At 37.5% G+C, this 23,669-nt stretch overlaps 1 protein-coding gene across 4 annotated transcripts in view; it reads right to left on the reverse strand.

Annotated features, from left to right (window-relative positions):
• Positions 1-23,669, reverse strand: part of vps13b (vacuolar protein sorting 13 homolog B) — a 341,198-nt gene that overhangs the window by 110,241 nt on the left and 207,288 nt on the right. For all 4 annotated transcript variants that reach the window (XM_077598167.1, XM_077598171.1, XM_077598169.1 and 1 more), the window contains exons 32-34: positions 15,920-16,123; positions 9,435-9,561; positions 8,732-8,875 (exon numbers count right to left, since the gene is read on the reverse strand). In XM_077598167.1, coding sequence (XP_077454293.1) covers positions 8,732-8,875; positions 9,435-9,561; positions 15,920-16,123 — 475 coding nt within the window. The remainder of the gene's footprint in view (positions 1-8,731; positions 8,876-9,434; positions 9,562-15,919; positions 16,124-23,669) is intronic.

Here is a 23,669-nt window from a genome sequence, read left to right on the forward strand (position 1 = left end):
ATATATATATATATATATATATATATATATATATATATATATATAAATGATTAACCGCAAGACCTTCAATCAGCCTTAAAAACTATTGTGTGCTGACATGGTAAACACTACGAACACATCAAGGCTACTCGCGGCTGGCCAGTCAGAGCACATTTAACAACCGGTAAAATATAAGATGGCAGGCACAAGTAAGTGAGTTTTTTCACGTTTTATGCAAGATGTGTTTTCTTTTCCTTGAATTTCATTCACAGACATCAAAATTATTTTGTTTAGTGTTTTATCTGTTCATCATTTCTCTATTTGGAAAGAAATGACTGTATCGGCCGCATTGTCTTGCGTTATGGTGTTTTTTATATATATAAATTTCATTTAGATATTTATACATTAGTCTTTTCATGAGCTTATATCTGTAATATTTAATTAATTGCACCTTTGTACTTGTATTTCTGTATAGGCGCAAAAACATGCAGTATGGTACTTATAATAGGGGTGATCCTACTTTTTCGGTTATCGCGGGCAAGTCTGGTCTACATTATCCGCGATATTCGAGGGATTACTATAGTATGGAAATTAGTAACAATAGGGGTGACCCTACTTTGCGTTTTTTTCATTATCGCAGCCATGTCTGGTCTACATTATCCATTAAATTCAAGGGATTACTGTAGTTGTGTATATAGTACATACATTCGTTCAATTTTTTTTAATGCAACCTTAACAATATCCATTCATTTTCCAAAATGCTTATACTTACAGGGGTAGCTGGGATTCCAACATTTAGTGACTAGACCAATGTGTTTTGCAATGTACAGTTATGTAAATACATTTATGTACAAAATATTGCTGTTAGCGGAGGGTTAAAAATATCTTTTTTCACCCCTTAACTGCAGTGTTTTTTAAGGACTAAAGAAAATCTATCAGTGTCTGTGATGTTTGGCTTGGTGTGCCCTGTTTTTACAGCTCCCCTGAGCCCCTAACTCAGTTTCGTTTGGAGGCAAAGAGACAGAGGGCACTCCTCTGTCTGTTCACCTGAGTCGACACCCGATCTCACAGTAGACTGTGGGGGCCTGCTGCCTTGCCTTAGACACTAACGGAATTCCTTCATGATTTAATCTGGAATTTTCACGCCAATTTTTCCAAAACCGATTGAAGGGGCAGCAAATTCGGCTGCTACTGATCTCAAATAGATTAAGTTTCCAAGGGGCCAATTTAAAACTGCCACAGTTATGCTTTGAGAAACCGGACGGTTAGGGTGCAGTGACTGGACAGGCAAGGCGAGTTGTTATGACTGGCTGTCAATTAGCAGCTGATTCAAACAGGGGGGTCGGTAAAAGATGGGAAAAGAGTGGGAGAAGCTATAGTTTCATAACAAAAGAAGGGCAATGATATATACCTGGACTAAGAAACTGTGTTGAAGATGTGACGAGACAACAGGGTAGATGCAAGGCTGCCAAAATGGAATAGGAGATGGCTGCACATGGATGGATATTTATTATTATACTCAGTGGCAGTAGGGCAAATGAGCAGGATGAGTGCAGGTTAGAGGGGGAAAACGATCTTGCCCTCTGAGAGTGTTAATTGCCAGGTTGACTGGTTTAAGAGCAGACTTCTGAGTAATGTCTGTTCCCACGTTTAGAGTAAATACTTTTGGAAAGAGAGCGAAATGAAAGCAAACATTACATTCAGCTTCTCATATTCTGATTATGTTATGTCGGTGTTTTTTCTTCTGATGCATTCTAAAACCTTCTGTACTCATTCGTCTTCCAATCTGTAGCCAAGAGAAAAAAATTGTGTTGGCCATGAAAAAAAAAATACTGTGACACACCACTGTCTTGGAAGGTTTCAAGTGAGACATTTGACCTCTCAGAGACAATAATGAAACACTCATCACAAGGAGGACCACTTCTGGAGACAGCTCACTTTAAGCATAATGTGCACAAAAAAGGTGCCAAATTCCGGTCAAAATGTGCTTATGTGCTTCTGATATTTAGCTGACACTGTGACAAAAAAGATAAACTGAAACAGAGCTGACAAGAACATCAGCTAAGCTTCCAGGATTTGACAGTGTAACATTTACGAGCCATACACACTCTAGATAAACACTAGAAAAAATGCCATATGTATTGAAATAGAAGCCACACCTTAGAAGTTACTCGCTAATATACTGAACAAAGAGTACTTTGACATATTATGTGTAGAACTTTGAATTCAACTTATTCATGTGCGGTCTGAGGCCAATGCACACATTAAAAAAAGCATCAGAGAAGTGCTGCCCGCTTCAAACAGCTCTACTAAGTCACTGACAGACCAAAGTAGCTACCAACCAATGTATTTCGTCTCTACTGAAAATTCACGTCTCACCGCAGTCCGTGTTAGCTGGCGAAGTACTCTGCTTTATAATTAGGTGCTGTAATACCCAAACTTTGCGTGAGTGCAGCCTGTGCATACTTTAAAACAGACATGCACAGAGAGATCTAGGACAACACAAATCACTCTCAGCCACTTAGTCTCTTTCTGACCAGGAACTATACTCAATTCAAACAATAAATCAGTTAAGCCCAAATAGATGAAAAGTATGAAAGAAGGGTGTAAGCAGACAAAAAATAGATGATAAAAGACTGGTCCCCCTGAAAAAAAAAAGAGTGCCACGGGGTAAGTAAAGTATAAGATCCTGAATGTTTTTGTCATACATGTTGAGTGTAATTTAGGGGTTGCTTTTGATGCAGGGTACCGTTGTCCCCAAAGTTGTGTACAGGCCTTTGTGTGAGTGTTGAAGGAAGTCTAAAGCCCTGTCTCCCATGCATGTAATCATCCCAGGATGAGGTGGAGGATGAAGCCGTGCGGGACTTCCCCTGCACCAGAGGGCATTTTCCTCTTCAACTATGGTACAAGCACATGGTTGACCTCGGCTACATCGGTGTTTGAGCAAATACTCAAAGGCACACACAGTCCTCTGTATCTTTAGAAGTGTTTGACACAGGAAACTTTCAACAACTACCAGAGATTGATGGTTATGACAAATTACATTGCACGACCTATGTGCTGATATACAAGAAGGATTTGTGGAGTGTATATTGGTGACAAAGTGATCGGCAAAAGGCACAAGTAACTGTAGAGCTGTACACCAAAGTGAACATTTTGTACTCTCACACAATTTATTACAGTCATGACAGGTCCGTTTAAAATTAATTGATTCAGTTTTTGACAATTTATGAATTATTATCAAGTTCAGCACCACAAATTGTATTGTGATGAATTGAATAATGAATTTGCACAGCCGGATGTTAAATATTTCTCAATTCATTAAAGGTCTTGTCTTTCTTACAGTCATTATGATGAAGACACACTTTCACAAATATGTACATATCTCAGAAATAACATCATATATTATGCAAGATGCTCTAAACCCTAACCCTTCAACTCACAGATCCCTCTGCTGTATTTCAACAACATTATGAGGCAGCTGCAGTGGGGGGAAAAAAGAAGAAGAAAAAAAAATGAATTTTAGCAAAAGAAGTTATGAGCCCCCCAAAACAACTATGAAGACTAAGATGCATTTGCATTAGTATTCATGTAAGGAAGAAAAGTTAACATAACACAAACATTTAACATCTAATGAATATAATAAGCAAACTGGTAGTGCCTATATTTATTTGACTTAAATCAATTTGCATTGATTGGAATAGAGATTAGAATGCTAAGGGGGAAACACGATAACTATGGATAAAAAGCAACAGAGTATTGAAAGAAACACTCCAGATAAAAATGACGTGATTTTCTCACACACACAGCTCAAAGAATTGAAATCAGTGAAGTCCCACACAAGGCATGTGTGCACACATTGCCCACATGCCTGCTTCGCCTCACCAGTGCCAGGGAACCCAAAAGCCTCTACAAAACAAATTCATTAACCCGGACAATAAAACACAGCTGTGAGGGATAATGGGAACTGTTTGAAATCAGTGCGCGGGATTGTGGGGAATCTGTTCAAGTCAAACAGTGTGTTCTCATAAGGAGTGGGAAAGGAAAGAAAGACTTAGAAGTCGGGAACACTGAGCAAGGAGCAGTGTTTAAACTAAACTGCTGACTGAGAAGAAGGGAGAGGGGCATTTAGGCTTTGCTCAAAAACAATGATAACATCCTTTTAACAGAATGTTCATAGACTGTTATGAACCGAATGTATAAATGGAGCACAAACAAAACTGCCAAATACTATCAATAACACCTATAAAATCGACTTGTAACGAACACACAAACATTCCAGATTTTTTTTTCCCCTTTTGAGTTGGAAAATGGAAATGCATTTGAACTTTATGTCTTTGTAAGTTCAGCTATTTTGTTCTATTCTTCACGCTTCAAAAGCTTTGACTCTTTCAAATTACAACGGCTAACAATGTCCGACTACATACAACTGATACGATTGTTTTGGTGTGGTGGGTCTAATCCATTAGCAGGGGGCAGACAGATTTTTGGCACAGTAAACTGGTGGCGAGAAGACGGGGCCTTTGAGTTGGGGGTGGGGATGGTAATAAAATTCACCACTAGAGGGCCTCGCAGCTTGGACAATAGGCTCATGCTGATTGACTAAATCGTCTGGAATATTACAACGGGAAGAGGCAGTTAACACAGCTGACTCCCCTGACACAAATGAATATATATATACTTTAAACAAGAGTGGCCATAAATTCAATTCGGGGTATATTTATTATGATTGATATTGATTTACAGGGAATACAACTAGAACACAAGCTTTATGTTACAGATAGGTATTATGCATTTTCTTATTTTAAAACAGTTTCAATGTGAATGTTAGTTCTGCGACAATGTTTTTGTACGCAGTATACTTAGTTTTCTCTATGTAGCCTAAAAGGTACAATGTAATTAATCATTTCTGATTCTGTGGCTTAAACAAATTGACTTTCCAGGGGAATAAAGAAGAAAACCTAACAAGCAAATTTATTCAATAATGAATCTTTTGTGAAACTATTTACCATGAATGAATAAACTTCAATATTGGCTTTGACATTCCTGCCTGAGCAATTTTTTTGCAATACTTATGAAGTGCAGAATATTTAATCAGGCATAACTGATATTGAATAGCCAAATATTTACTAAACAAAGTGGAATCGATACATTTCACTTGGATATTGTTAAAGTATATAGAGAGTCCTTGGGTTACAATGTTCTCGACTTACGACGCTTCGACTTTAAACACCCCCGCCTCCTCAGTCATTTAGTCCCCAGCACTATAGTTCCTGCTTAACTAGTGCATACGTAGTGCGTTCCTTTTTGTGCGCCTAGAGTATATTTGCTTTTTTTTGCCATACTTTTATTTTCCACATTATGGCCCTAAAGATGAAACCTTGGCCTTTTAGCATTGCTGGTCTAGTCAAAAGACAAGAAATTACAGTGTTACGTACCTCTACTGACAAAATTAATTGGTTCCAGAAGTGGTTTCGTAAGTTGGATTTTTCGTAAGTACAAGCATATTTTACATTTGATTAGCATAATTCATTCCATGATCTTGAATACTACCCTGTAACTCCTTTAAAAGTTATACAAGTATACCAATTTTGTATGAAACATGTATGTATGCATGCAAAAAACAGAAAAAAAGACAAGAACGTTATTTATTAGGCCATTAAAATGAATATAAAAATGCAAAGACATTTTGGTACAGATGCATCTTCTACCACCTACCTACACATGGGATCTTCGGGAGGCACCGTAGGGGAGCTTTTCAGGAGGAGTTTTTGCGAGAAGTTTTTGGCGCACGAGGAACATGGTCACCGCTGTTTTTTTTCTTGTGCAAATATTGCTGTTGTTGTTGTCTTGATACTGTCAAGCCGATTGCCAAATTCAATCGCTCCAACTTTGTTGTCATCCTCCTTCCGAGAGGCCCCATGTCCATCGTCACGACCGTATCTACGGCGCAATTTCCCTCATAATGCTGGTTCATTTTTTTAATCCTCAGAGTCAGAGGCAGAGTTCCTTAGTCCACACGAGAAAACATTTACTTTTATTTATTTGCAGCATACAGATGGCCACAACACGCATGCATCTCCAGAGGGGAAGAGCGTTCACTTCCTGTGTCTCCCTCTTAACCCATTAACATTGTTCCTACCATATCAATTATGTACAATAGAACGCCACAGTGTACATTCATTTTTGCCGCAAAGGTGTGCTACGCCTTTAGCATATCAAGGAACCTCAATATTTAGGAGGCATTTTCAACGGCGACTCAAAATCCAAACAAAGCTGGAATTGGCTCGCTGTAGTCTTTAATATAATCCGAAGAAACCAGGAAGTGGCAAGACGTCGTCCTTCTCGGTCATTCTTCTACGGTGAAATATTGCTTCTTCTTCAGCTCTGAGTGCCACCCAATTCAGCGTCGGAGAAAAAGCAAAGCTCCCACCTTCCGCCATTTTTTATCTCGTCTTTTGCTCGCGAGTTTCAGCGTGGATTTTGACATTTTTATGTACTTTATTTTATACTTATATTACACTTAATGGGGCGGCCCGGAGGCTGAGTGGTTAGCGCGTCGACCTTACAGTGGGGGACCTGGGTTCAAATCCAAGTCGGTCCACCTGTGTGGAGTTTGCATGTTCTCCCCGGGCCTGTGTGGGTTTTCTCCGGGCACTCCGGTTTCCTCCCGCATTCCAAAGACATGCATGGTAGGCTGATTGGACACTCTAAATGGCCCCTAGGTATGAGTGTGAGCATGAATGCTTGTTTTTCTCTTGTGCCCTGCGATTGGCTGGCCACCAATTCAGGGTGTCACCCGTCTCTGGCCCGAAGGCAACTGGGATAGGCTCCAGCACCCACCGCGACCCTAGTGATGATAAAGCGGTTCAGAAAATGAGAAGAGATTATATTATACTTAACTATGTACTGAAGCTGCGAAGTGGTGAAGGATCACAATATTGTAGAAAGGAAAGACACTGCCGATCATTGGTAAAAATAGGCTACGTTCAGACCAAAGTTAAACTGTCGCACAAAAACGCCTTGGTTGTATTCAAAAGCAGTTGTGTGTTCGCATAGCCCTGACGTTGCCAACATTCAAAGCCTGCAAACCTAAACAACTTCCGGTTCACATAACAGAAAATAAACAGTGTAATGTTACAAACGGGGTTGCATGTATGCTTCAGGTGTTGAGGTATGTCTTTTCTTGGGTCTGCCTTAAATGCATCATGTGTCTGACTGGAGTTACAGTGAGGTATTAGTTCAATGAAGCGCAAATGCTGTTTTGGTTCTCTTTTGATTTAGCAATAACATCTCAGAATGAGAATTAACCCAACATTGTTTTCAGGTGGACATTAAGAATTAAATTATAAGGCCCGTTTTATCCATTCGTGATGACCATAATTCACACGTTATTACATCTCTTGTGTAATGCAATGTGTTGCTTTATGTTTTTCCCATGAATGGATTAAAAGGCTGGAACTAGTACAAAATGCCATAGGACAACCACTGACCAGGATTACAGCCTTAAATCAATAAAGGCACGCTGGATGACTGGGAGTGGTCCAGTCAGATATGTGCAAGCACGTGGCCCAATGTCTGACATACACATAGACCCCATTAACTATTGATAAATAAATATGTCGGGATTAGAATGCATGCGCAACTTTGGCTCATAAACTATATGGTAGTCGACTTGTGTAAGTGTACAGATTTGCAGCCACTAGTATCCTTGCGCAAGACATCATAGGTAAATGAGGATTGGTATGTATTGATACATATTGGGGAATTGATAACCACTATCCCATGTAATTTTAGGGAACCCCGACCCCATCGAGTAGTTATTGATCTTACTCATCCTGCATTTAACCTGGATGAACCTTCTCCTAACCATTAGCTCTCCTTAAGCAGAATCAAGCCATGCATCATTACTAGTCAAAGATGAGGGCTTTTAAACAAAATCAGGAACAGAAGTAAAGTTAGCATTTCTATTCTCCTATCTGTCTATAGAACAAATGGGATTTGAAAATGATTGTAGATTGTTTTAACAGGATATTGAAACTGGTACTATGTAAATTAAAAAAAAATCATCTTAATTATTCTCCCTGGAGAAGGCGAATGGAATTTTGTTAAATTCACACAACTGCAAGAAACAGAAAATAACTACATGTTGAGAAGTGGAATTACTCCATGCCGGTCAACTCCTTAAAATTACTTTGCACTAACACTTTATTTTCTCTACCCATTGCTTTTCCCTACGGGTCTCATCCTCACCGCAGCTGATAAATATTTTTATATTGTGTTCCATTAGCAAGTTTTATTAAGCGGTCAGACTCTGCAAATGGCGCCTAGAAGATCCGTGTCCTGTAAACAATAGGAAACGGGCCCGAAAGCTGCAGCTGAGTGCAACACAGTAATCTAAAACCACATTAGAGTACCACAGTGTGTGCTGAGTAAATATTTAAATATTTATCCATATATATATATATATATATATATATATATATATATATATATATATATATATATATATATATATATATATATATATATATATATATATATATATATTCACATAAAGTCATAAAAGAACCAAACTTCATGAATGTTTTTGTGACAAAGAAGTATCTGTTCCAATCACTTTCAGAGAAAAATCAGAGTTGTAGAAATAACTGGAAACTCAAGAGAGCCATGACATTATGTTCTTCGCAAGTGTATGTAAACTTTTGACCACAACTGTACATATAATACAATAATATGTACTGGTCTGTACCTCAGTGCCTTGTAGAGTAGTTTCCATGCCGCCCAAGTTGTCTCTGACAAGCTGGTGAAGGAGGTGCACCTGAGCAACACTGAGGTAAAAATCCAAACTGCTGGTCACATTAACTTCAAGGGAATGCCCACACACCACTAAGTCCTGCAAAAGAAAGACAGTTTCAAATAGCAAATATTTGTTGAAACAGAATATTAGCAAATTCATTAAATAAAATACAATTTGTTTTTGACATTTTATTTAGGTTTTGCAAATTCTTGAGAGATACACAGATCAAATTTTGCATGTCCAAGATGTGTGTATACAGTGTGTAAGTGCAAGTTATGAATTGGTTGTTATCCATTTCCACGGGGAATGTTAGCGTGGAAAATGTAGGCATCAAATGGTAGGAAGTTGGAGTGAGCTGTGCCAAAAACATCAGCTGTACAAACACAGGATTGAACTTTGTGGGTCAAAAGCCTCCATTACATGGTTTTCCTGTCAGTGGGATTCCTACTCAGGGATTTACTGTATTTTTAAGACTTAATACTGTACATCTGACATTTCCGAAAAAATCAAGAACCAAGTTCGCAGTTGCAAAAAGCCAAGGTCGAAGGGTAATAAGGTCCCACTACTAGTGACCAAATATCTAAATTACCATGATGTGAACTATAAAGATACTTGACACTGTTGGTACAGCCTGTGTTGAGTTCATTGCCCTGACCTCTGTTTGGACAGCATCAAGGGAGAGATTCTTGCTGAAGACGATGGCGGGGGCAGCAGTCACTCGGACAGAGAAGTCAGTTACCACAGGGGTCAAAATGGCTCGACGCTCCTGGTGCCTCCTGATACTGTACAAATAGAGTTATAGTTACTTGATAGTAAAATATGTCTATATACATACACACCTGCCAATACAAAAAAGTAGGTCAAAAAGTAGTCATGGTATTATATGTATACATACACACAACATTGATTTGGGCGTTGTGGCTTAGATGCAGATACTCCTCGTGATTCTTTGAATCTTTTGATTAGAGTATGGAGAGTAAAAAAATAAATAAACCCCATTATACACCAGCCAAAGAATACACAATGAAAAGAAAAATTATATGACAAAGGAACGTTTTTGGGAGGGCATTTTTTATTCAATCAGAAACTCAGAAAAAACATACATTAAGGTAACAATTGTAAAATGGAGAACTACATGCTAAATAGACATCTGTTAACACAACTGTTGCTCATATAACTATAAAAAACATGACAGGCAGGAACCAAAAAACAAAACAAAAAAATAAGCAAACATATAAGTCACACTTGTTTATTTGTCAAAGATCCAGCCAAACTATGAAAAAAAGTGTGACTTAAAATAATTAAACAAATAATGTGCAATAATAGTCTTTGGTTTGCACAATTTTCAATAAAATTTGCTTTAAAATTACCATTTAGTGAATAAGAATTAATTTTAAAACGGAACAATTGCTAACCTCTGCCAAATAAACTCATTCGAGAGGGAGGGACAAAATATTAGAGATGATTAAAGTCTGATTTAGTGAGGTAAATATACTCAGAGTAAAACAGTTTGACAAATGGAATTATGTTTGTTAAGGAAGAATTCATTTTAACAGTTTTACTCAAATTGAGCAAAAAGCTGGAGAGGTTCACATTTAAACCACTATTACAAACAATTCCATACACTTGCATTGGCATGTCATATTCAGCAGGACCAAAAGTTAAGCTCCAAATATTTGGATTTTTTTTTTCGTGGATGAATCCAGTCTTTAAATAGCCTGCGAAAGACATTTTAAGTGGCATCAAAATTATGGTTCGAGACGTTATTTGACAAGTCCCAATTTGGAACATCTTTTAACTGTATAAATGGGATCAAACTGAGACCTTCTCACAGCAAGGTTTTTTCTTCTTTTTTTAACACTTTCACTAATGTGGATTCCCACAATCAAGTCATATTTGTGGGAACATTTGTTAGCAGTAAAGCAAATATACAGCCCAGCTTTAAAAGGTGCTGTTAATTGCCACATCTGCTGCTATTAAAACAATCGTGATGTATGGCTTGCAATATTTATAGTTGGCCTGGATTTTAAAAAGCCATGTTTCTAGGTGGCCTGGGGTACAGTGTTCAAACAGAACCACTATCATTTTTACTTTTCCAATACAAATGAGCATTACTAGTGCTCTCAAGATAGTATTACTTTCTGACATTTATATGTAGAGTACAGAAATCCCTTGAATATAGCGGTTAATGTGGACCAGACATGGCCGCGATAAATAAAAAAAACGCAAAGTAGGATTGCCCCCATTATAACAACCACAACACGTTTTCACGCCTATACAGAAATACAAGAACACAAGAACAATTATCAAAACGTGTATATTTATTAAATATTACAGCTATAAACATGTCAAATGACTTTAATGTATTAATATCTAAATATATTATATAAGTATATATTTAAAAATGTAACTACTTTAAATACTGTACACAGGGAAAATAGTTCCTCTCCGTTTGATATAAATAAAAAAAACAGATAAATGGGAGTTTCAGTCCAATTCCTTTGTCTTCTTGTGGCCATGGGTCCATTGTCCGCGATATTCGCGGGATTACTGTACTCGCCTGACTAAACATGGCAGGTAACAAAACGACTTAAAAAACACCATTTTCTGTTATAAACGAATCTGTCAAAACATCGGCTTTGTTCTTGTTTTTAAACCATGAGGACGGTCGAACTTGTTGATTAAGGCTGATGCCAGCTAGCAGCATCCCCACACATGCAATCCGTGTGAAGCCTGAATTTTTTCTGTTCGTTTTTGAATAAAAATGACCGGCATCCTCTTCCCAAAAACTTGTTGCTGCCTGTTCCGAGTCAGACCTCGCTCGCCGCTGATTACCGGCCGACACCGCGGGCACGGGGCAACCACCCCCGGCCGACGCTGCGGGCACGGGCACCCAAAGCCCCGACCAGCGCTGCACGTAGGGGCCCGCCACGGGCATGGGGTGCCAAATCGTCGGCCAACTGGCCGGGAAATTAAACTACCACCGTAGCGTCCACCGTAACGTCGCCTGGGGCTTGCATTTCTAAAAAAAAAAAAAATCCCCCTTTGCTGATGCTCTCTGCCATCCAATTCGCAGAGCAAATATTATTTTTAAATAAGCGCCACAGCGTCAGGTTGCACAGAGCTTGCATTTCTGATAAAAATCCACCCTCAGAGCGGCTCTCGGCCACTCAGAAAGCTCTATTTTCGCATAAAAATGATGGCCACTGCCCGCTTTGCGCTATTTTTTTTCTTCAGTGATGAGTCCTCTGTCTTCCACCATTTTCTTGGTGGCAAGCAGAATACAGGGGAGTGGCTTCCGCTTGCGAGTTTCAGCGTGGATTTTCCCATTTTTATGAACTTCCCCCCCCCCAAAAAAATCTGCGATGTAGTGAATCCGTGAAAGTTGAAGCCGCGATATTCGAGGGATTCATGTAGAGTGAAATATCTTATATTCCGAGGGGAAATGATCTATGAGAGCATTTGGTGTTAGCTAATCTCTTGTCAGACAAAGACTGAAACAATGAGTGTCATGTTGCATGGGACAGGTGCTATCATTCACCAGCAAAGCAAAAACTCATAGGGCTCAGTTTACCAATGATATATGGGGGGCCTCTGACATTGAGCTGTGTGTGTGTCCCTATACCTTAAAGTAGATGCAGTGGAAACAATACAAGGGAAGTGTGGCTTTTATTTTGTGAAAAACTAAACAGCAGTGGCATGTGCAAAATGAGACAGGTTGACAAGCTGAGAGATGGGGAGTTCACAGAGCCCTGACAAGGGGTCTTTCCTATCCAGCAACTACAGACTGGGATGAGGACAGATCCTGTCAATGGATCCATGGTGCAGGAATTTCCTCACAAAATCTCAGGAAGCTGACTGAGGCCACTGCTGATCCATAACTACTGGAACTCCAGTGAACCCAACATTTTTAGAGAACATGCGTAGTCTCCAAAACAGGAGGTAGTGTGAGGGTACCGTTGTTGAAAACAAGAGGAAGGCAAGAACTTTTGAAATTTGCACTTGTGAAATCTTTATTGTATTCCAGGTGGTGCATTTTTGTTTTTACACAAGACAACTAACAAAGCATTAAGATCCTTTTGTCTTATGTAATTGGTAGTTGTTCTGTTCAGCTTTGTTATGAATTCAAGTAAGGGAGTTATCATAGTCTTGTGTAAAACTGGAATGTAGAAATGAAATTCAATTGAATTGATTACCTCAGTTCTTATCTCATGGGGAGATAATAGAAGAACTAGATAAACACATAAAAATAATTCACATGGAGGTCAAGTCACAGTTATGCATGACATCATGCTCAGCACAGTGAGCATGTAAAAATAACAATAGTGACAAACTTTTATTTTTAATTTTAATGAAATTTGTGTTAATATTTTTAAGAAAATCATCTAAATGAGTATAAAATTACTTGTCTTGGAAGCAACTTTGGGGGGTCTTCAAAAGATTGTTTTATTTTAATGGTTGGCATTGTTATTTTGTTGGCTGAAATTTAAGAACATTCATGGGTGTAGTCATAATTGGTCTTGGAAAGGGATGTGGCTTCCGAGCATGGTGTTTCCTTTTCATGTTCAATGTTTAAGTTGAAACCAAATATTTGCATTTTATTTACTGCAGGTGGCCATGTTAATCACATTAATAACTTTGGAAGACAGTTAAGAATTTATAAATTCACCGTAAAAATATGTTATCACTGCGTAATTGAACAAAGAAAAAATATAAATCTAAAGTGTATATCAGAGTTCAAAAAGACAAAGAATCCCATGATATGAGGACTAAAATAATATCAAATGATTTAAAACTGTTAAAACGATTGTCATTAGATATCGTATAACAATTTGGAAATTCCATTAAAAATACACAGCAAAAAATCACATTGCAAAAACTCATTTGCCATGAGATGTTTCTGTCAAAAGAAAGAATGCTGATTTAGTTGTGCTGTGTTGAGCTCACTCTTCATGAAAGATATATTTTTTAATCACATCCTTTCAAATGTGCATTTCAACACACTATAAAAATGACCTTGACATACTCAAGCAGTTTTGAACACATTTCCATGACTTAAGAAAAAATAAAACTCACCATACATCAGATTACATATTTTGCTATTCTGTTTGAGTGATCATGCAATTTTCTGGCCTATATTTGGGATCTTAGTTAATCATCACGCACAACACATCATCCATTATCAGTGCACTCACATTCAAATCGGAGTACATAGACAATTCACCGTAGTGATCTATCGATGTTTGTTTTTTTAAGACCGATACTGATTATTGGTAGTTAAAGGAGGCCAATAACCAATAATTGTAGCCGATATTCATTTACAGTAAAAGTGTAAAAATGGTTGTTTAAGTTAGAGCCGGAGAGAGCACGCATCAGAGAGGAGAAGTACAGCTGTATCTGAGCCGAAATAACCCAGTTTTAAATTGATTTCACGACCAGATTAAAAAAGGCCGATATCGATATACGTCAAATGTCCAAATATCGGCCCGATCGATTATTGGTCGATTACAAATTCAGCCCCCATTATTTGGGTTTTAATTTATATATAACACAACCCTGATTATAAGACCACCATCCTCTTTTTCACATCTCAAGTTTGAAAAAAGACTTTTTGAACATCAAATTCAATTTTTATATATAAAATAATGACTGTACAAGAGAAAAAGCATGTTATTTTGCCTCATTCAAATCATGCAAAAGCTGTCTATCACATCTTAATATCGGAACATTTAATTATGTAAACTAAAGTGCAATCACATTTGTAAATGAATGGCTTCTGGTTTTTTAAATGTATTTTAACCAATCTACTGTGATAAAACAACAAAATTGCTATAATTGCATCATATATATTGACTACTTATTTATGTGTGCACTTCATAGTGAAGCTTTAAATCTAATTATACTTGTATAAACACAATAAAGGCATTAAATTGAATTCAATTAACATCAGTGTTCAGCATTTGCTTTAAAGTTATCCGGCGCCATCTAGTGTTGTGAATGCGTATAATGTCTATATCCCGAATGTAAGACGACTGACACTTTTTCAGTCTTATATCAATGCAAAAAACATTGTCTTATAACCGTCCAATACAGTAATTAGACCATAAAGGAACAGTAAGAGTACACAACCATTTTGTAATATCCAGAGCATACGTGCTCACTTTATGATGTATCTTGATGGTTATGAGCACCCTGCTTTAAAGATGGTTGGAGAGAAATCTTACTTTGTCACACTTATTTTTAGTTAACAAAATAAATAAATAAAATAAAGACCTTGATTTGGTGATTTCTGTGTCTGTTCTGTCATGAGTGGAAAAAGGAAGGTAAAGCCAAACAGGCTGTAAGACTGAAGTTTGTTTTAGCTCCTGAGCATATTAAAATCATCAAAATAATGTAGATACATATTCAGAGGTCCATTAAAAGAAGAGCAACTACAATGAAAATGGTACTTGCACATCCCACAGGCATACAATGGAGTAAGTCATAAGAAATATATTGCAACACATCACCATCATCAGAAAAAAAACAATACAATGCACAATTAAAAAATTCAACAAACTCTGTTCCCCAAAAAACGAAGTATTCTTAACTAAACGACTGACATCAATTGCAGTTCTCTATACAGAAATGCTTACGACGCTTGATTGCCAAGAGAAAAAGTATTTATAATTATCATTACACTTGAAACCCAATTAATGAAAAATCATTTGGACTTGAGCTTTTCCCAACGCATCAAACCACTTGAAACTATCAGTTAAACCTATTGCCAAACCCTATGCCACAACCCAAATCAAGTATCTTTCATCTGTCCAAAGCTAGTCACGGTTGTCTCACTGACAAATAAGTTTTAAGCCCAATAATGCATTTTCTTTTTACCACTAGTTGAGCTGCCAAGTCATAACAAAAAAAAAATCTGGCTCTGTTTGTGATATTAAGTGCTCAACTTCACCTCTCACTCAGTTTTGTTGGCTAACACATATTCTGTACATCTTACATGTGTGTGTGACGGCTGCGATTACGAATGATTCTGCCAGACAATTTGATGAAAAAGGTGGGGTAAAGTGTGACGACTTCCTTACAAAATAATGATGATGGAGTAAAGCTGTCTGTATACAATAAAGAAATAATAATTCTTCTGACCTGCTGGCCATGTTCCACTCCAGTGCTGGGTTCTGGGAGTTCCTCTCACCGTCCGCAGATACACCTCCCTTTACTCCCTCCTTCTCTGGTTTGAGCTGCTCCCATTGAGCTGTGCCAATGTTGATGGACTGAAGATCAATTTGGTACTGACGATCCTCAACCTCTGAACCCGGGTCACGCAGGATACCAAGGTTTAATGCACGTCTAAAATATAAAACAAAAAAAATGCATTGATTTGGTTAACATGATACATACTGGGACATTGTGGTAGACACCGATGATGCAGAGGTTTAACCGTAAACATAGGAGTCAAGGTTCTGAATCTGATCTAGCTTGATACAGTAGGGGAAACCAATTTAAAACAAGCAAAGCAGGTGTAATGGAAGGTGGAAAAAACAAAAAAAAACAAATGCAAATCCTCAGCAATATATTGTATAATTAGATAATAATTGTTAAATATACAGAAACTGGAAAGTATTTGGCCCCCTTGAACTTTTCAATCTTTGGCCATATTTCAGGCTTCAAAAATAAAGATATAAAATTAGATTTTTTTATCAGTTTTGCACATTGAGAGACTAAAATCCTTGCCCATTTTTCCTTAAAAAACAGCTCGACCCCAGTGAGGTTGGATGGAGAACATTTGTGGACAGCACATATTCTACTACCGAAATCAAGATGGCACCGTTCAAGTGGCAGCCGGTGGCAGTAGCTCCGTCCACTCTTGCTCGGTTTGTGTTTTTGCTGCTTTTCTGTCTTAATGATTTGGTGATTGATAATGATCCCATTGACTTTGATTTGCTTTGTACTTTGTGCTTTTTGCTTTTGCTTTGTTGTTCTGAGGCCTCTGCGACTGTACTGTCTAACTTATAACTATGCCTTTTCTTGCTACTGTCACAATGAAATTTCCCGAATACGGGATGAATAAAGTTATCGAATCCAATATTCTCGATTGGATTCAGGTCTGGACTTTGACTTGACCATTCTAACACCTTGATAAGTTTATTTGTGAACCATTCCATTGTAGATTTGGCTTTATGTTTTGGATCATTGTTCATTAATGTTTGCAAAAACTACCTCATAGGAAAAAAAAGATCAAGATTCCGATCATGTTATCTTATAATTGGCAGGGAAATTAATAGCTGGCTATCTCTCTCTTTTTTTGCGTACCGTTTAGCACATAAGATATATATCAAAACAAATCTGATAAGGGATGAAGAGATAAATCAGGAAGGGCTACAGCTGGCAAAGTGGTTGAACTACTACAAACAGTGATTGATCAGTGCAAAGAAAAGATGATACATTTGAAAGAAAATATCCACATGATTTCATAAAGTTAAAAGGAACAATCACAATTGAGCATCTGTTTATGACATCAAAAGTTTGGGTCGTTAGGATTTGTTTATATGTGCTGGTGAATTCAAATGAGTGCCTAAATGGAATAAATAAGATCTTAAAATGACTACAGATGTAGCGGCAGGCTGAGTAGTTTTATTTAGTATGGCAATGTCAATGCTAATTTTCATTCATAGTTTTCCTCCCTTAGCCACACTGTAAAGACCTCCATAAGTGTGTTATGTTATGACATACATATCAAATACAAAAACAACAGTAATGGGAGATCAGAGATGCATAACCAGAGTTAGCTGGATTTGTTGACACACAAACAAGTGAAAGAGATCCTTAATCAACATTTGGAACAACATTTATCAACATAGTTAAATAAGCCAAGGGCCCAAGTATGATTTGGGCGGGATGAATCGGTCTAGAATCATTAGGCCGTTTTGTAACATTACCTCCACATCCTGCCCATCCCCAAACTCTATCTTTCACATTAAACAAACCTAAGTTACTTCATATGCTTTCCAAATGATCTTTCCACTTGAGCCCATTTAGCAGAGCCTTTTAGTCATAATCAACATAACATGACAGTCTGCAGCCAAGTTTCTTTCTACATTGTTGAGCTGCAGGGTCATCCCCCCAGTGATATAAATATAAATGATAAACATTTTTCTTGGTCATGTAGTCAATAGAAACCTATGTGATTTAATATCAAACGATATATAGCACAGCCAATTGTAGGAAACGAGAGAGATTCATTTCTGACAGATAAGGAGAGGATAGGAACTTTGGGAGCTTTCCTTGGGGTGCCATAATAATTGGAGCCAGACCGCTTGCTGTACATGTGTTTGTGAGGGGATGGAGGGGGGGCACTAGCAGTTTGACATATTTGATTGGTCATGTGAGGACCACACTGCATGGCCAAAAGACAGAAGGCCTTGGGAGAATGTAGCACTCCCTCTACCCATGTGCAGATGTATGACCTAAAATATGAAAAACAAGGCAGGTGGAATGGAACCATGCTTTCTCACATGCTTTTATCACACATCTGCAAGCCACCGTGTTGTGGAAAAAAATAATAACAACGCATATTTGACACCCTTTTGCAGATGAAGAAGGCAGGGAGGGCTGGAAATTATTTGAGGAGCGCGGGCACCTCTGTTTGCTCTTCTTTACAATTCAACAAGAATACCAGTGACCACTTTTTCATTTACGACAAAATGCTACTATTTATGTACCAAAAAAAGATCCAAAAGCACCATGACTGCTCTTATTATTGAGGCTTCATGGTCATTACACTATGTGGAGAGGCCCTTTACCTTCTTAATACACATTCTAGAGTTACATCATTTTGGTAGAAAAGTAAAACACTATGAATTTAAACACTGGTAATATGTTGAATCCAGAACATGTCCATAATTGCAGGAACAAACTGTACATAAGCAATGGCCCGTTTCCCAGTTTAACACTAGATATACAGAAAAAAATATAAAGCAAAAATGATAAAATAGAATTACACTACATTCCAGTATTTGAAATTCCTTGTGTTTGTACAAGTGTTTAACAGAACATTCATCTTGATTTGTCTCATTATGAAGACTTCTGGGAGTATTGGTAATTGAGGTGGAGCAAATTAGGGACCATGTGGTAATAGAATTATAAAAGAGGGCCTACTGGACAGAGTAAAGCATTAGCTGATGCCTTGGATGCCAATTAATAGCAAACAGACACACACACACACACATGCACACACGCACACACAGGCAAGCTTCACTACTGCATGCTGTAGCAAATTGAAGTGAAAGCCTAGAATGGGGATAACAACAAAATCAAATCCAGACATGGACTATTCATTTGCATGACAGCAGAGAAATAATTGCTAGAAAAATAAAGTTGAATACCTTGAGAATATTACAGCAAATTATATTGTACAGCAAATCATATTGTAAATATAAGTAAAATGGCTTGTTAAAAGTGGAATCCTGGGAAATACTGATTACCATTCTGAGGTTTTGAAGGCTAAATGTGGTTCAAGGTTGTAAAACAAACCACAGCGGGAACTGGTTGAGGCTCACAGCCTGTTGGTTGGAGTGTGGGAGCAGCAAGTTGTGTTAAGACACTCCAACTGGGGTGATCCTATGGGGCAACGTGCACACATGCACAGTTCTCACACAGCTTCCAACCAGAACCCTTTCCCAAACTCCTGCCTCTGGCCAGTGGTTGCAGGAAGCGCCAGTGTAATACCAAGCCAGCTAGCTTCTGGGTCTTGTCACTCTGAAACCCACAACGTGAAGCTACAACCCCAGACCTGTTTTTCACTTCGTTTCCTCCAACAATCACTTGCAATACGTGTCATCTTGCAATTCCTCACTGATGCAAGGCAATGAGCCAATCTGTGTGCATTTAAGGTAGATGAGATAGTCTATTTGGCACTACATTGTAATAATCAGATTGTCCTTTTCTCAAATTGTCACGGGAGGCAGCTGAGGGACTATTATCTTGCTTAACCTTGAGTGATCAAACTTATCTGACTAACCCTAACCCTTTACATACTAGGGGTGTAATGGGTCACTAAAACATAGTTTAGGTTTGTTTTTGTTTTTTAGTGCTCAATTTTGATAATTTATGATATTAAAAGGCAGGAAAATATTATTTATAATCCTTTAATCCAGACAATAGAACTTGTGAAAATAAAGAAGTGACACATTTGCACAATATTTCAAATAAGTTACCGTTTGAGTTCATATAATAAATAAACAATTATACAATTATTATAACAGTTATAAAACCTTAAAAATAGGACTAAATATGCAAAACCTCAAGCTTTGAATGGTTATCAGCAACAACCTTTTCATTAAAAATGTAATAATTCATGTTTAATGTTCTTTCCTAGAGACATTAACATACAGTAATACCTCGACATACGAGTGCCCCGACATACGAGCAATTTGAGATACGAGTAAAATTTCAGGCAAATATTTATCTTGAGATATGAGACAAATTTTGATATACGAGGATACAGCGGACGTGAGAGAGGCTGCTCATAAGAACATCATGGGCACTGTCTCTCTCCCCGCAAATCCCTCATGTAATGTCTCTCCGGTCGCAACTCCCTCGTGTAATGTCTCTACGAGCACTGGGCGGAGCGTTGCATTTTTTCAGCTGCTTAGTGTTTTTTTTCCCGTTAGTCAGTGCGAATGGCGGAGCTTGTTCGCTAATACGAGAGGAGTACTACTTCCCGGGAAAGTTGGCAAGTGGTCGTGTGTTATCCTATTGTGAGGACATTTGTGTGCATCATTTTTTGAATATTTTGAAGGGAAGACAAAAGCAAACAACTCTCAATAGGTTGCATCTGAAAGTCAGGGTGGAGGCAAGGCAAATAGAGCCAACCAGGGAGAAAAAAGGTATCAAAATTTTAAACTAAATTAGAATTAAGTTTAGTGTAAGGTTAGCTTAAACCTATTTTTGAGTGTGTCTGCATCGTAATCCAAGTTCATTTAAATTTGTTTATATTGTGTTATGAGCGCGTTGCCGTGCTAAAAGCATCCCCCCTGTCCCTCTCTCTCTCTCTCCTCCGCAAAATCTGTCTAATTTTAGTACTATTAAACACATTTTAGTACTATTAAACCACTAGTTATTTGTTACTTTGTCAATAGATGGCGAATTAGAACAAATAAAAATGTTTTTCCAATCCAATGTATCCTGTTTTTGGTGTTTTTTCAGAGGGTTGGAACAAATTAATTTGTTTTTAGTTCATTTCTATGGGAAACGTTCGTTTGAGTTACAAGTAAATAGACATACGAGCTCAGTCCCGGAACAAATTAAGCTCGTATCTCGAGGTACCACTCTATACAGATTTTCTGCAGAAACACATTTATCAGGTGGCTGTGAAGACTTATCTTATTTACCTGTGTGTAGATTCAAAATTCATTGTCTCCTTGTTCCGTTTTAAGCAGGTTAACATCCGCGAGGCTTTTGTAAAAATAACAATGCCAAAGTTTGTCTCCCATGTGTGAATGGTATTTTGCAGTCCAGTGGCCAGATGGAACAGGCCAACCAGGACAACCAGAAACACAAATATTTCAGCTAAGTGAAGTTAAAATACAAGTTTGGGGTTAAGCAAGTGCTCACTGTAAAATTAATTCTGAAGTTAAATAGACATTCAAGTAATACAAAATTGAGAGGGGGGGCTTTTTTGGTGGAAAGGGTATGATTATACTAAAAAAATGATATTTGCTCGAGCCACCAGAGACAATGAACAGCTAAAAGACACTCATTTTTCTTGTATCAGTATATCTCTAGTTGTCTCTTTACGGTTGATTTTTGAGACAATTTTGATTATATCTTTAGAACGAAGGAAGCATCAATGCTCAGGCCAATGTATTAACTTCATGCGGTTTGTACTCCATTCCTCACACACACACAAAGGTGGAGAATTCTGAAGAAAATAACTCTAAAGTAAAAATTCCACACTTCATACACCATCACAGGCAGTAACTTTGCGATCCTAAAACATTGCTATTCTGTTGTCACTTGTTATCAATTTTAAGGTAGAGCGTGGTTTTCTATTAATATGGTTAACTTTGTGTTACAAATGTCAAACATGTAAATCATAGAAAGTGAGTGCACTTGACATGAGATGTTGTTTTATATATTATTTTCAGTGATTTAAGGCACCACTGGTTGAGGTCCCTGGTGCTTTTCCATCACAAAGTGTAGCCAGTAAGTCCTCATTGGCACTCAGCAGCTTTGTGAAAGCATTACACTGCACAGTGGCTTCTTAATCAGTTTGTTTTGACTCCCACTTGGCAGGTTCAAATGCTGAAGGGGAATTCAAAAGCAGTATGATTCATAAAAATTGCATGTACTCAGGACGTTAATCCCCTTCAATGCCTATAGTGGTCTGTTTTTAATAGACAAATTCTTCAACATGTGTGCAGTAAATTTAAAACCCCAGTCAAAATATTCCAATAGTTGTTAATGTGCATCCCCAATTATGGTTGAAATTACAATACTGACCAAGCTTCAGAATGAGGGGGGCAAAATTATGTAGTGGAATATACAGTCAGCAAAATAACTGTGTCAGTTACAGTTTCTCCAGAATAAATTTTCGATGACCTCACCATGGATGAAACCCAGTGAGAATAAAAACTCAAGGAGGGAACAACAAGTTCCTCCAAATATTTGTCACACTTGCCCAAAGAAAAGGACCTAATTCTCTGTGAAGAGAAAGTGAAGGTTTTCTTCTTAACAATGTTCAATTGGTATATTGGGAGGTGGTCATGATAATCTTGCCGAGCATTACTCATAAACTGTTGTCCAAAATATCTAAAAATACAGCTCAAACTGCTCTTGTATTCGATTCAAAATCAGAGTTTTAGTTTTATTCTAACAATCTGTCATTCTCACAATTTGTGTGCCAGTAAAGTTATATTGTTTGATACACAAAAACCAATATTTAGTGGGCTTAGTGGCATACAATTAGCATTTAAAAATAGGGAATAGATATTGCCCAAACATAATTTTTATTTTAGCATTGGTGCTGACTTATTTTAATTTTCTTTCTTTTTTTAAAATGTTGCAATACATTCCTCTGTGTTCAGTGTATTCACGTGCCTTTAGGGGATTAGATGATTTCTTCTTTATTCAATTTTATGGAAATATTCCATACATTGCTTGAAAATTGTATAGTTGTTTTTGTAAAACATGTCAGGATATGATTAGATCTATTCAGGGGTATAAAACTTTTTAGAGATGACTTCAAAATTATGTTTCTTTCCTCCCAAGCATTTCCATTATGGTATAATCCCACTGTGTCATTCTAATTCATTTTATCAATTACATCCCTCAACACATGGCCAGTGGTATGCAATCTGGCTGGGAGAAATGCAAGTTTTCACACAGTCATTTATTGCTAAATCAGGTGAATGTAGTGTTGTGTTAAAGACCACACTATCTGAAACTAAGAAAAGACCAAGACTTATTGGAGTCATTACAGTGACAAAATCAATAATAAGAAAAGCCAAGACCAATAACCAAGAGATAGAGCATATTTTTTTCTCTCTTTCAAAGAACAACATTCCAAAATCCAAAATCATTATAAATGCTTCAACTTTCTGCCCTTATAAATTATGTAATAATTTGTGACGTGAATGTTATCTTATGTTACTGGTGTACAGAGCTGATAAAAATAATTAAAAATAATAATAAGACAATCTGAAAAATTGCTAGCATATGCACTTTGCTATTTGGACCTTAATTAAGTTTTAAGTATAGCTGCGATATGCAAAAGCTAGAAGGGAGAGAGAGTGAGACAGAAAAAAACTGAAATAGATTGTTTATCACCTGATCCAAGACCACACAGAGGCTATGAAAGCCGAAATGTAGCTCTCTATCTCGATATGAATGTCAC

The sequence above is a fragment of the Stigmatopora argus genome, chromosome 4 (genome assembly GCF_051989625.1).
Source record: "Stigmatopora argus isolate UIUO_Sarg chromosome 4, RoL_Sarg_1.0, whole genome shotgun sequence".
Classification (NCBI taxonomy): Eukaryota; Metazoa; Chordata; class Actinopteri; order Syngnathiformes; family Syngnathidae; genus Stigmatopora; species Stigmatopora argus.